A 15,458-nucleotide genomic window follows, 5' to 3' on the forward strand; every position below is an offset into this window, starting at 1 on the left:
AGGAGACAATTTAACGCCGTACCTACTCTGGCTTCTCACTCAAGTACCTGCGAGGTAGGGATCTTGGGGAAGGGGTGGAAAGGATTTCCTGTCTTTGGGGCTATCTTCTTTCACTTCTTCAATCTTAGCAACCATTTCTACTTTTCCTTTCGTAATTCACACACACACACACACATACACACACACACACACACACACACACACACATACACACACACATATGAAGAAATATGAGCACACAAACTATGAAGTTACACTTCAAAAAGGAGAGAACCATCAAGCATTGTAGGGGGAAAGGAATGTGTACATCAGGAATGGATGCACACATTGTTGTTTACTGTGATGGTTCTACATTGCACACATGGTTATATAAGAACACTTTAGGGAAATATGCACACATTGTCATTTAATGTAATGGTTCTACATTGCCTATTTACAAAACATATATGGACAATGGTGATTCCATATCACATGTGTGCATAATTGTATAAGAACTATGATAATTGCATAAGTATATAAGACTAGAATGATTTCACATCAAGTATGCGTAACAAGGATGTGTGAGCAAGGAAAGACGACATACGCCAGAGAAGAAAGCATCAAAGAAGGTTAGCCTAACAAGGACTGGTAGGATAGTGGGACTCTTACAGCTTAAGTAAAGTATATTGAATAATGTATGTAGGCATGGTGTATGCTGGAAATGTAGAAGTTGATAATAATAATAATAATAATAATAATAATAATAATATTGTCATGTGACTAGGGCCTCCCATCGCGTAGACTGTTCGCCTGGTGCAAGTCTTTCGATTTGACGCCACTTTGGTGACTTGCACGTCAATGGGGATGAAATGATGATGATTAGGACAACACAACACCCAGTCACTGTGCAGAGAAAATCTCCGACCCAGCCGGGAATCGAACCCGGGCCCTTAGGATTGACATTCTGTCACGCTGACCACTCAGCTACCGGGGGCGGACAACATAGAAGTTGATGAGTAAAGGAGGAATCTAGTGTGTGAAATGAAGTATTACTAAGCGAGTGTACATTGCAGATAGGCAGACCTAAGAAAGGCTGACCTATACTGTGCAGACAGGGGCACCAAGAACGGGATCGACCTGTACCATAGGAGAATAGGAATTAAAAGGGACATGCCTAACAAAACAGAAGGAGGAAGTCCACTCAAGGTCAACCCATATGTAAGGTATAGGTACCACTAGCGTTATTAGGATTTATGAATGTGGGAAGGAACACATTCATTTTTCCCAGAGTCCCTCCAGATTGCCGGCGGCAATAAATAATGATACTAGTCAGTACTAATTAAAAAAAATAGTACAAAAATTAGAATAAAGGATGAAATATTTAAGTGTCCATGGCACCTGGAATTTATGACTGGAGCTGAAGAGAGAGTCCTCATTGTTCACAAGTAAGAGTTATGTTGAATGATATCATAAGTAGAGGCTTACATTCTAAAAAACAAAGTAGAGTAAAGAATCAGTGGAAAGACAAAAATTGGAAGCCTGCTCTGAGTACAAGGATTTTAAACAAAAAATTGTGTGTATAAACTTATGTAGTAGATGAATACTTTTAAAATGTGGATTGTCATTAGGTATGATATTAATGTACATACTGATTATGTATAAAATATTGCGTATTCGATCTAAGGAGGGGGATATGTAGTGATTCGAGAATTTCCACATATTTCTGGAACCACTCAACCTTCTGCCACCTCGAACACGCATGTTTTAAAGAAGTGTGAGAGAGCCTATTTACTGCACAACACATGTCTGTACGTGCAGGATTGACGTTTGTCAGGACAGGAGCTGTGCCAGACGAGCGGTACCGACAATTGTTTGCTGGCCGTGCCTTGGAAGCTGTATTAAAAGGACAAGGAGTGTTTGTGTAATATTCCGTGGTTTATGGTACTGTGATAATTGTTAAAGAGACAGATGAAGCATAGATTGAATAGAGACTTTTACTTATTTCATGTATGGGACTCGCTAGAGGCGAGACATGTTAATAATTTGTGGTGGTTATTAAACCAACCATAATATAAATGTATATTAATAGAGTCTAATGTTTGATCACTCAGTTGGCTTAACGGAGTTTAAATGTTTATGCAACAAATTGTAAAGTGGTTTCCTGTTGAAGTGAAAATATACCATGATGGAACTGAAAGTTTTCTATGTGTACCCAATTATTTCAAAAGTAGAGTCTTTTAAATTCCTATAAGCAGCGATAGTCTTCGGAGAAAAAGCTTTTGGGACATTAACATAGCTGATTATCCAGAGAAGAGAATCAGCTAGACCCGTCATGTAAGTCAACTGATGAGAGAGAGGTGTGAATTGTAAATGCAATCCTGTGCACATGGGCATAAACTGTATGACTCCAGTGCGTGACTTCTCCCAAGCTGTTTATCAAGTTCAGTGGTTTTTTCCAAATGCTCTGGCCATAGGTCAACAGATATGCTGCAGTGATGTTATCAAATTCTCAAACCTCTGTGAGTTTAGGCTCACTGCTGTTGACAAGTCATGCAGAAGCTGGTCAATTATAACAAACAGAACATTGTACTGTCAGGGCAGTTTACAGCATCTGCCTCGTACAAGTCAGTGGTTCATTCCATTACATCTTTCGTGGTTGCTGATGCCAACATTGAGAACTTGTTTGGGATGCATGCATTTCAGACATTTGGATTTTCTGTCATTGACGCAGTTCACCTTGGGTCCAATCAGGTATCATATCCTCAATTGGAAACATTGTGTGAGGAGTTTTTGGACTTGTTTCTGGAAGGTATAGTGTGTACTACAAGTTTTCGTGCTCATACTTCTTTGAAATCCATGCTCAACCTCATTTTTTTCGTGTGCATCCTGTTCCTGTCATCCCGAAAGATCAAGTGAAAGCAGAATCAAACAGACTACAATCTCTAGGAGTGATACCTGTTATGGCTAGTGAATGGTCATCTCTGGTGGTTGTAGTTTGGAATCCATCAGGGAAACTCCACCTCTGTGGCAACTTCAGTACTGCTGTTAATGCACAGCCAATCATGGATGTGTTCTCCCATGCCAGGAAGAACTGTTGGTGAAAATATTGGGCGGCCAGTGCTTTTCTAAACTTGACTTGTCTGAAGCATAACAGCAGGTTCATGTGGGTGAAGAATCTCAGTGAGTTCTGGTTCTGAATACTACTTTTGGTCTCAATCGATATTTGCATCTTCCTTTTGATGATGCTATCACCCCTCCCCTATGATTTTCCATCAATTTTGTGGGGCAATTGACTATGCCTGCCCCGCATTGTATTAATTACCTTGATGATATTATTGTTACAGGCTTCTCCATGGTCAAGACCTTGAAAAGTTTGTGCACTATGTTTTCTGTCTTACGGTCCACAGGCTTATAGTATAACCTTGTGAAACCTCAGTTTTTCCAACCTTCTATTGTTTATTTGGGATTCAAGATCTTACAGGATGTTGTTCACCCTCTGCCAGATCACATCTCCACTGTTACATATATTCCTTGCCCCTCGTCCACAAAGGAGCTTCAAGCCTTCCTGAGGAAGGTAGCCTGCTACCATAAATTCTTGCCAGGGGTGGCCACATTGACCCACCACCTACCTGTTGCATGTCTTGTTACACAAGAATGTACCTTTTTGCTGGAGCCCAGACTGCAAAAATGCTTTCAAATGTTGAAATCCAAACTACTTGTAGTCCCTTGTTTAGCTACGTTCTCTACAGATCAGTAGATAATTTTGGCGACTGACATCTCACAGTATGGCCTCAGCTTGGCCCTAGCTCATCAATATGCCAACGGCTCTGAACAACCTACTATTTTTCTCTCTAAATCTCTCACTCTGGCGCAGCTGTGTTACTCTCGAGTGTAAAAAGAGGCTCTTGCCATAGTCTATGCTCTTCAGAAACTTAATGGTTTTTTTGTGTGGCTCCATGTCCTCGGGCATGCTTGTGTCTCTGTGTGTTCAGGCCTTATGCTCTGGTGCCTGTGCAGTACATCGTCCCACCCCCACCATTGGCACTGGTTGCTGCTGCTCTGGATCCAATGGATGTGTGTCTCGTCAGGCTGCCAGCATCTCATCTGTCACCTGGTGGCCCTTATCAGCACTGGACAGCCAGTAGAGCTGCTTGTAGGGAGCTTGCACTTCTGGCACGGCCTCCGCTGTGCCATCTATCACCGACTCAGGCATTTATACATGCAGAGCATTGCTGACTCACTCTCACTATGAAAATAACCATGGATTATAAAAGAAACAAGGGTATCATGTGGGATAAAAAGGAGACTGTGTCAACTATCTAGGAACAGCTCTGATGTTAGCATTGTACTGCATTGCAAAGAATGCTGCAAAACATTGAAGCAAGTAATCCAGAAATCTAAACAGCTTTTTTATGTGAAAAAGATAATTACATCAGGCAACAAAATAAAAGCTATATGGGATATAGTGAAGACAGAGGCAAATGGAGGCAAAAAGGAACAGATAGCAATAAAAATAAATGAGATATTGGTAACAAGAGCATGTACTGTCTAGGAACAGCACTGATGTTAGCATTATAATGCCTTACAAAAAATGCTGAAAAATATTGAAGCAAGTAATACAGAAGCCTAGGCAGCTTATTATAAGAAAAAGATAATAACGCCAGGCAACAGAATAAAAACTGTATGGCTTATAGTGAAGACAGAGACAGGTGGGGTCCAAAGGAAGAGTAATAGATGGCAATAAAAATATATGAGACCTTGGTAACAAGTGCATGTAGTGTTGCAAACCTCTTAAACAAGTACTATGTTTCTGTTAGTGACAGTTTGGGGTTACCAGGTTCAGTAAACAGTGCAATGGAGTATCTGAGAGCAGTCTTCACAAATAACTTCAGTAAAATGGAAATGACACTCATGTCTCCTAAAGAAGTAGCATCCATCGAAAAATACGTAAAATTTAAGTATTCTAGTGGGTATGATAACATTTTACTGAATTTAATCAAAGAGCGCTAATGCGAGTTGGGTTCTATCTCAACTTATTTTTGTCATCAGCCTCTTATCAGCAGAACATTTCCAGACTGCTAAAATATACTGAAGTTAAGCCTCTTTACAAGAACTGTAGTAAAGAGATACTGTCAAACTATTGATCAATTTCAGTTTTGCCAACTTTTTCAAAAATATTTGAAAGGTTGTGTTCAAGCATCTGCTTAAGCAAGTGACTGCAAATAATATATTGTTCAAGTCACAGTTTGAGTTCCTTAAGGGTTCCGATATACAGAAAGTTATTTGCACATACAGTGGGAATTTATTTAAATCATTAGATAACAAATTAGAGGCTGCTGTGAGCTGTCAAAAGCCTATGACCGCGTGAATCACATCATTCTGTTAAGTAAATTAGAATATTATGGTGTCACTGATGAAATGGTTCAAGTCTTATCTAACAAGCAGGAAACAAAGAGTGTCATTGTGTGGCAGCAGCACCGTCCAATGCACGAAGGGCTGAAGTACGGCACTGCCGACACAAGTAGGGGCAGCTGTACCGTTACGCCGAATTTCGGCAACGGTGCGTGGCACACCGGACCGCACGGGGACAAAAGCAGGCAGACAGTGCGAGGTAGTCGACGCGACGCGACACAACACTTGTCACTCAGTTCTCCCACCGCGGACCACGTGCGTCAAGTCAATGTGACTCCGCCGTAAATGTGTACACGTGGTCGTAAACGCAGTCGCCATTCCACAGTGTGCATCATACTGTTAAAGTGTCTTTCGCTCCTTCGCGGACGTTATGGTGCCTTAGGTTGCGCCAGGAGCAGAACATTCAGTGATGCGGCCTTTGGTCTCGCTCGGTCCTCGCGCAGTCGCACCATGGCTCACCACTGGAGTGTATACCCTCCGGGATCGGTGATCGAGCTGTGCCGCCAGTGCAATGCACCTGTATGGATGGACATTAGTGACGAATGGTATTTGTTATTTATTGTAACACTAGGAAGAATAAATGTGTCCTGTCCCGAAACTGCTTTAGTCGTTTTTTGTCACCAGGCCTCTCCCTTGAGCATAGTGCATGGGCGCGGCGATAAAGCCGGTTCACTGCACGTGAGTGACTGTAAGCGGAGATACCACACGTTCCCGCTTCAATTGCAAAAAACCTGTGCAGTAAGCAGTCAGTCTTCATCTGATTGAGAATTAATTACATGTGGTGTTCCTCAAGGTTCCATCTTAGGTCTGTTGCTTTTTCTTGTGTAAATTAATGACCTCTTGCCTGTTACATTGCCAGATGCTAAGTTTGTTTTGTTTGTAGATGATACAAATGTTGCAATAAGGTATTCCTTTACCTCCTTTAATAAACAATGGTTTAATTTCAGCACATTTCAACTACTCAAGAAATGTTCCACTGCTGAAGGACTGGTTATTCAGATAAATTAAAATGTTACTGAAATCATTAGCACACTATTTAATTAACTTCATTGATGTTTTGTCATAACCACTAGAATTTCCTTATTTAAAGATTTTATGGTGGACATTACCTCTACTGGCGCAGTGAGAATCATATTCATATTACTGCAGTTATTTATAATGGATGGTCTGAGATATTCCGTGGCAACATCTACTGAACCTGACAACTGCATCCTTTCAATAACAGCTATGAAAATCATGCCAAAAAGTTTTGCAACAATGCACACACCAGTTACCAATGTGTTATTTACTCTTAAGGATACAGGGTACATATAAATGGTGGAAAAATTGAAATTTTTTAAAGACTTTATTAAACTCTATAGTCTTTCCTGATTACATTGATATATACATTACAGAGTTTCAAATGAAAAATGACATATGTATACCAAATTTTAGTTATGGTCATGTATGCCATCCCCCCCTCCCCCCTTTTATTTCTGTTACAGAAACCGGTATTATTTCGAAAAGAACTGTGAACTTTCTGTTTCCAGTGACTATACATGTGATACATTGTATATGTTGGTAACAGAGCAGGTTTCTAGTGTCTGTAAATAATTATCTTTGCTAGTATTTACTATTGTTTCGCTGAAGCAGTTTGTTCACATGTTACTGAATGTTTGTTGCCCAAGTGCTACATATATTTGTGGAAGTACATATTCTTTAGCGTGCAATAAATACAAGGTATTCCACGCATCAAGAAATTCAATAAAAGGGAATTCCACGATAACGAGCTCACAAACAAAGCAAGCCACACTGTTGAAAGAAACCTATGTATCTGTTCTTCATGTAAGAAACTCCCACATGGTGCACCTCCTGGTGATTCAAATTTTTGTGTTAACAATGATGCTGTTTGTCGTAATTTCTAAGAATGTTTTCCTATCAAAGCGGCATGTTCCAAATGATAGATATCAAACATGAAATTGAAAATCGATCATGCAACTGTGGTGGTGGGCATTACTAGCATGTTTGTAGTGGTCACTACAGCAATGACAAAAGAATACCATTGCTAAAATACTTGTCATTCCAAATAAAATGACTTAACTCACTCGTCGTTGATGTTGTCATCATGAGAAAGTTCATTTGATGTTTATGCTATGGGAAGCATTCCCTTTCTGCAGTAACCTGGGTAAACTCTACCAATATTACGCAAAAAAAAAAAAAAAAAAAAAAAATATATATATATATATATATATATATATATATATATATATATATATATATATATATATATATGGATAGAGTGTCACACGCGTTAACTTTTCCTTGCAACTGCAAATTATGGAAATAGAGGTACTGAAACAAGTAGAGTTCATCTCCTTCTCCTGGATACTCTTCTCTTTTAATGGAAGATTTCACAGATTTCCACAGCTGCTTGATGTTCTGTATATGCACACTGGGATCATCTGAAGACACGAACTCTGCAGAGTGGTTGACGAACTCGTGGTTGAATCCTTCTGCTTTCAGCGTTTTGTAGGACTGAAAGCCGTCTGTAATGATATTACTACCAGGAAGTATAAAGTGCTTTATCAAACTGTCTACAGTTACCTTGTCTCTGGACAACACTCTCACAACAAAACACTTCCAGAACTCTCATTCTATACTACCAAATACACAAATAACTTTGATTTCATTCTTTGAAGATTGTCCTCTCTGGTTTTTCCTTCTTGCTATGTGTGATTCATCCATTTCAACAACTTTCCTTGGTCCACCAATCGATACACTGTCATTCGTCACTATTACATAACACACTTTTCTGCAAAACCCGAAATAGTTGCAAATGGTATTAGTAGATAAGTCAGTTTCCTATGCTGTTGCTTCCAGGGTGTAGCCTCTAATCCAGCTAGATAGAAGAATTAAGCTGGTCTGGATGGATGATTTGGAATAGTCAAACTATGTATTCTTCCTGGCTTTCCACAGTGAAATTGTTATGGTATTTCAGTATCAGAACTGTTCTTATGAAGTTTTATACACAGTCCCTCCTTTTGTCATCCAGTATTAGTCATATTTGCAACAAAAAGTCAATCAATTTTCTACATTGCGTAAGCATGGAATTAGATTCTTTCACATGAGCCAATCGGGCGAAGAAACGTCAACAACACCAGACACTCACTACCAACGTAAATTGTCTGGGTCTCCCTAGCAACTCACAAATAATTTATCGTAACACCCACCACCACATTAACGTGATTGATTTACATTCGCACATTGGATACCTATCGTTTGGAGCCTGCAGCCTTGATAGGCAAACATTCTTTGTAATTACCCAGTTTGTAGTGGATTTGTTGTTGTTGATGTGGGCATCTTATCTTCTTTGATAAAGGAGGTGGCGCAATGTAAACAATGTGATGGTGTAGGCTGTCAGGAAATAACTGAACAACAAAGTGGCAGAAAGGGTTTACTATCAAATTTTGTTGTTCTATGTAGATCCTGCAATAAATCTACCTCAAAAATGACTTTGAACATTGTGTATAATTCATATGATGTGAATTTGAAGTTATTGTATACAATGTGTGCAATAGGAAAAGGCTGCTCAAACATTTTGTGGTTTGATGGACCTTCCTCCTTCTCCCAGTAGGTTCAAAAAGAATATAAAAATACTTTGAGGTACCTTGATGGTTCTGTCTAAAGCAGCTATGAAACGTGCAGTTGAAGAAACTATAAATATTAGTGGAACCAGGGACATTGCTGCTGCACTTGATAGGACATGGCAACATTGAGGACATCGTTCCTTGAATGGTGTTGTAAGTGCTACTTCTCTGAAGAATGGAGAAGTACTGCTACACCTGGTAACAATGAACATCAGTGTTCTAAGGATTATGATGGTTACAATGGAGGTATGGAGTGTGATGGAGATCTAAACATTAAATAAAATAGAAAGAAAGATTCCACATGGGAAAAATATGTTAAAAACTAAGATTCCATGTCTTACCGAGTGGGAAAGTGCTGGTAGATAGGCACAATAAAAGAAACCACACAAACACACAAAAAATTTCGAGCTTTTGCAACCCACGGTTGCTTCGTCAGGAAAAAGGGAAGGAGAAGGAAAGATGAAAGGATGTGGGTTTTAAGGGAGAGGGTAAGGAGTCATTCCAATCCCTAGAGTGCCCCCAGTGTAAAACCTGTCCCATGCACCCTCCCACCACCACCTACTCCAGTCCTGTAACCCGGAAGGTGTACACGATCAAAGGCAGAGCCATGTGTGAAAGCACCCAAGTGATTTACCAACTGACATGCATACACTGCGACACTTTCTATGTGGGAATGACCAGCAACAAACTGTCCATTCTCATGAATGGACACAGGCAGACTGTTTGTTGGTAATGAGGATCACCCTGTGGCTAAACATGTCTTGGTGCAGGCCAGCACATCTTGGCACAGTGTTACACCGTCCGGGTTATCTGGATACTTCCCACTGACGCCAACCTATCCAAACTCCGGAGCTGGGAACTTGCCCTTCAATATATCCTCTCTTCCTGTTATCCACCAGGCACCAGGCCTCAATATCCTCTAATTTCAAGTTGCCGCCATTCATACCTCACCTGTCATTCAACATCATCTTTGCTTCTGCACTTCCGCCTCGACTGACATCTCATCCTAAGGTAAGTATTTCCACTTTCGGGATTGGAATGACTCCTTACCCTCTCCCTTAAAACCCACATCCTTTCATCTTTCCCTCTCCTTCCCTCTTTCCTGACAAAGCAACCGTGGGTTGCGAAAGCTCGAAATTTTGTGTGTGTGTGTGTGTGTGTGTGTGTTTTTTTTTTTTTATTGTGCCTATCTACCAGCACTTTCCCACTTGGTAAGTCATGGAATCTTTGTTTTTAACGGATGTAAACTTTAGATATATGAAGTACCTAGGCGATGGGGAATCGAAAGTTTTCAAAAACATTAATGAGTTCAATGTTTATGGTGACACCTTGGTAACAAAACTGGAGTGTTGTGGACATGTGCAAAAGAAGATGGGTGCTAGATTGAGGAAGCTATGAAGAGAAATGAAAGGAAAGTTGCTATCTGATGCAAAATCACTGTCTGGCCAAGGCAGATTGACAGAAACTGAAATGACCTTCTTCAGAGTTTTTATGGACTGGCCATTAGACAAACTGCACCTCTGAATGATGTTACAGCAATGAGAAAAGCTGTATGGGCCACCTACTTTCATAAGTTCTACACAGATGATTACCCTTTTCACTGACTTTTCCCTAAAGGAGCAGATTCTTGGTGTGGTTAGCAAAAAGCAAAGGGAAGTGGCCAAATATACCATCATAAGCATTCTCTTCCTGAGTCTGTTATGAATAAAATAAAACCAATTTTTAGAGACAGTGAGTGACCCTGTTTTTCTTAGTTAATGTCTTCATGGGGCACTCAGAATACAAATGAAAGTTTCAACCATTGCATATGGGAAAGATTACCCAAGAATGTTTTTGTTGGACTAAATACATTAAAAGTTGGTGTAATAGATGCAGTGATATGTTTCAATGATGGAGTGATAGGAAGGTTGGATGTCCTGAGAAATTTAGACATAAAATGTGGCTCTAATATGGAAGATCAATTGCTTGCATGTGACAGACAACAGGTGCATGAAGCTGTAAAATTCACACTTAAAGTTACTAAAGAAGCAAGAAGTGCTAAAAGGAATGCCAAGAGGAAGCTTGAAGATGAAGAAATGCTGCAGGATGAAGACTATGCTTCAGGAATGTTCTGAGGCACAGTTTAATTGGACTCATATCTTCATTCACAATTTCTCACAAGTTGTATTTTTCAGAATTCAGGTACGAATATTTCCCGAAGTTTATAAAGCATTGCTCTAATTTTTTTTATGTAACTTGCAATAGTCAATACTTATGTAGCAGATCTAAGCTTTATTGTAAAATCAACTTAACTCTAGAAAAAATAACATTGTCATTAGGAAAAAAATAATGAAAACTAAAATTTAAGATGTGGTTTTTTTATCCTTATAATATACATAATAGGTGGAATTATGTAGGTCTAGTACCATCATGTCATGCATATCTGGGAAAAAATTGGTATCCTTCAAATGTATAACATTGGATTAAATGGTAGCTCAATTTGAGAAAGCATTTTGGGAAAAAAATTGCATCAATTTCTTTGTAGTTTTTTTAATAACCCTAAGCTGCTTAAAAAACATTCAAAATACTTCTAATTTGTTTAGGAAGTGTGCTGCATTACCTGATATCAACAAAAAAATCTGTAAAACATATACATTATAAACAGTGCCTGAAGGAAATAGGAGTTGATTTTTACATAATATTGAGCCAGAAAAGTACCCTGTATCCTTAATGCCATCAGCTCCTCTTCATTTCTGATTGTACCAGTCTCCTCCTTCACTATATCCCATATTATCTTTATTTTGTTATCTGATGGATTATCTATTTTTTTGTAATGCATTTTATTTCATGTCTGTTTTATTGGCATTAATAGTTTGCAGTGTGTCTTGTAATAAGCTAGAGCATAAACATCAGTTTCCTTTTCGGTTTACAAGATACCTATATTCCTTGAGTAATAGCTTTTTTGTAGACATTGGTCTAATCTGGGTTAGATTTGGGGATAACAGTGTTCGAATAAGGTAATGACTTTATTAATAACAAGGTGCATTTTTCATTAATGCCATGAGCACTGTATATATCACTCCGGTTTATGTCTTTCAGGAGTGTTGTAAAATAATCACTGTTTGGCTTACTGGCTATCCTCTTGCATTCAGATTTAGTAGATTTTATATCCTGGTCATTACTAACATTTGACAAAATGAACACCATGTCATGGTCTGAGAGACCATTGACTATTGGTTTTGTAATATAATTTTGTTCATTAGACCCTTCTATAAGTATATTAACAATTTCATTTTTCTTTTGCTGTTAAATGGGCCAGTAAAGCATCAAGGTGATTTATGAACAGATTACAGTGCTCAGCATACACTTTGTAAGGGATTTGTTATGAAACTCTACAGTATGTACTCTTAAATTTATGACAGTTCCTTATGAATGTGGCAACTCCTCCTTTCTCTGTTTCTGCTCAACAAAAATAAGATGCTAACCTAAATCCTGCAACACTTAACACAACTCTACCAATGGTCACATGATGTTCGGAAATGCAGCTTACGTCAACTGGATTTGATGACTCAGAATCATCCATGCAGATAACTAGTTCATTGATTTTACTTCTTAGTCATCAAATATTTTGATGCAATAAAGATAGGTGGCATTTCACATTGTTTGAGATAAAACTGGGTGGAAATTTCTACTGATTGCTGAAAATATGTAACCAACAGCTGTTTGTGCTGATAGCACTATGCCAGAATTAAGTTGTTTGGAATCTTTCTCAAGCTGAAAGTCTGCTTCAACCTAAGCTCTCTTAAAAACTTAGTTTCTTTCTGTCCTTCCTACCTTAAAAATTATGCTTCTCTGATGCCAGTAATCACTGTTATATTCATGACAGTGTCATCCCCCCTTAAATTTTCTGATATTAGCCCAGCCACTTTTTCCTTTCCTTTTCTTCCCTATTGAGGCAAAGGCCATTCCTGGTATAGGCTCATCTACTGACGGAATCAACAGTAACAGAATGAAACTGAATGGTCAACTTTGGTTTACTGGGACAATTTTAGGGAAGTGTGCTATATCTATGAAGGAGACCACATATAGGGCAGTAGTGTGAACCATTTTTGACTAATGTTTGGGTATTTTGGATCCACACCATGTCAGATTATAGGAAAACATTGAAGCAATTCAGAGACAGACTACTAGATTTGTTATCGTTAGGTTGGAGCAACCTGCAAGTATTATGCTTCAGGAACTCAAATGGGAATCACTGGATGGAAAGTGACATTCTTTTCAAGGAACACTATTGTAAAAATTTAGAGAAGTGGCATTTGAGGCTGACTGCAAAATTATTCTACTACTGACCAATGTGCATTTCCTATTGGGACCTTTGAGATAAGAGTAGAGAGAATAGGGTAGATACAGAGGCATGTCAACAGTCATTTTTCATTCAGTTTATTTGCAAGTGGAACAAGAAAGGAAACAACTAGTAGTGATACGGGGTACCCTCTGCCAAGCACCATATGGTGCCTTGTGTGGTATGTTTGTGGATGTAGATTTGTAGATGAGTTGTCTTCTGATGAGGGTCAGTTGTGTTCAGGAGAATGTTTACTCTTTTTCAGTTTTGTTTGTTAAGTATCGCATTCTACTGATGTAAAAAGAATGTTTACTCTTTTTCAGTTTTGTTTGTTAAGTATCGTATTCTACTGATGTAAAAGTTGCAGCCTTAAAGTAAGATGTTGCTTTTGTAATGAAATTCTTCCAGCTGCCACTCATGTAGCAGCATAAGGTACAGCATAAACACAGATATATTATGTGCCTCACTACAATGAAAAAGAAATAAAGCTATATTGATAGACATTTGAAGACTTATTCTATTGTATACAGCTACACATAGGACACTAACAAGCATCAAATCTCCAGATTCCAGAAAGTTACATTACACACTGAAAGTATGACTGATAATGTGTATCATACTTTCAGAATATGTCTAACTGAAAAATGTTCCATCTTTTGAAAATTCATTAAAATATTTTCATTACTTCTGATTTTAAAGAAGAATAATCTCATCAGTTTTTTCTTGTGTCATGGTAGTTTCACAGATATTTATTTCTGTTATGTGCAACAAGCAAAATTTTTGAAGTTAGCTTTCGCATTAACACTGTCAAATTCCTGTTATTTATTTCTGTTCATGTCTTCTTCATGTCTTATTGTCATTTACTATGAATAAAATGTTCCACATGAAGACTAAACTTTCTTCTTTTTATCTTAGAAAAGTGCACTAAGTTTTCATTTATTTTTCACAAACTGTTGTTTCCGTACATTCAGGCAGCAAAATTCTAAGTACTGCTGATGGTCACATAGCCTTTTCATTTTACTGTTTCTATTTATGTTGTGTTTTGTAAAATCCCAAGATTTATAAATAAATATATGTCTCTTGAATCAGCCAGTGCATCACATTTTATGGATCGCATGATATTTCTTCTCAGCACTATCAGGTGGTGGCCTTCTTTTACTGCATGCAGTTACTACTTCACATTGCCTGACAGTGTTGAGCAGTTACCATGAAGGAATACTGTGTAATACAAAAAACTTGATCTGGCAGCAGGCCCAAGAGATGTATATTGAAAATATACACTAGGAAAGCCTGAAGAGAGATATCTCTAAATTAGTTGAAAAATGTCATCCAGTTATGAAACAATTTTTTCCCTTTCAGAAAGGAATTGAGACTGGATGTGTTCAAATGGACCTTGTTGTACTCAATTGGAATCCAGCTCAAATATTTTACAAACGAAAAGGAGCAACTGACATCACTTCTGAGAAAAACTTCAATTACTACAGTATTGACAGACCTGCTATGGAGCACCTGCTTGCCTACAAGTACAAACTTAGACTAGGGGACACAAAATCTGTTAATTTGTGAAGTCACTGTTATTAGTAGCTGTTCTTATTAATTTCTTAAGTGATTAATTTTCAGTGTGGATGAAAATCAGGACTGTTATTAAAAAGTAAAGAAAGGTTCTTTGTAATTCTGCATGTTATTTACTTTCTTAAAGTAACTTACAAAGAAAAAATATTTTCATGAAATACTCTGTTTGTTCAGTTGTGTTCCATTAGTCTTGTTAGATTCTTGTAAAGTACTTTTATTAATATTAACAGTGAGGTATTATACTACAATGCTAAATAAGAATTTACTTGATCAAAAGATTAAATAAATAATCAGTAAAAAAGCTATGTGGCCCTTTGTTTCTATAATTATTTAGTTTTGTGACTTAGTGGCAAAAAGAGTTTTTTGCATATAATAAAGTTTCACCAAGTATCCACAGAGAATTCACAGTAATAAATAATAATTTATTACTGGAGATTCTTAGATGGAGGAATACATAAAATAAGGGAAAGGTAACCACTCACCCATAGTGGATCAATGCATGGAGCACAGTAACACATAACAGAAAACAGCATTCACACTAGCTTTCG

The 15,458-nt window shown here is 38.1% G+C and overlaps 1 protein-coding gene across 3 annotated transcripts in view; it reads left to right on the forward strand.

Annotated features, from left to right (window-relative positions):
* The window catches only part of LOC126328647 (thialysine N-epsilon-acetyltransferase-like), a 133,139-nt gene extending 117,924 nt beyond the window's left edge, over nucleotides 1–15,215 (forward strand). The window contains exon 6 of one of the 3 annotated variants that reach the window (XM_049996056.1): nucleotides 14,698–15,215. In XM_049996056.1, coding sequence (XP_049852013.1) covers nucleotides 14,698–14,904 — 207 coding nt within the window. In that variant the 3' untranslated portion in view covers nucleotides 14,905–15,215. The remainder of the gene's footprint in view (nucleotides 1–14,697) is intronic. The other 2 variants (XM_049996057.1, XM_049996058.1) reach the window with 2 other exon arrangements.
* The last annotated feature ends 243 nt before the right edge of the window (nucleotides 15,216–15,458 follow it).

This window comes from Schistocerca gregaria, chromosome 2, assembly GCF_023897955.1.
Source record: "Schistocerca gregaria isolate iqSchGreg1 chromosome 2, iqSchGreg1.2, whole genome shotgun sequence".
Classification (NCBI taxonomy): Eukaryota; Metazoa; Arthropoda; class Insecta; order Orthoptera; family Acrididae; genus Schistocerca; species Schistocerca gregaria.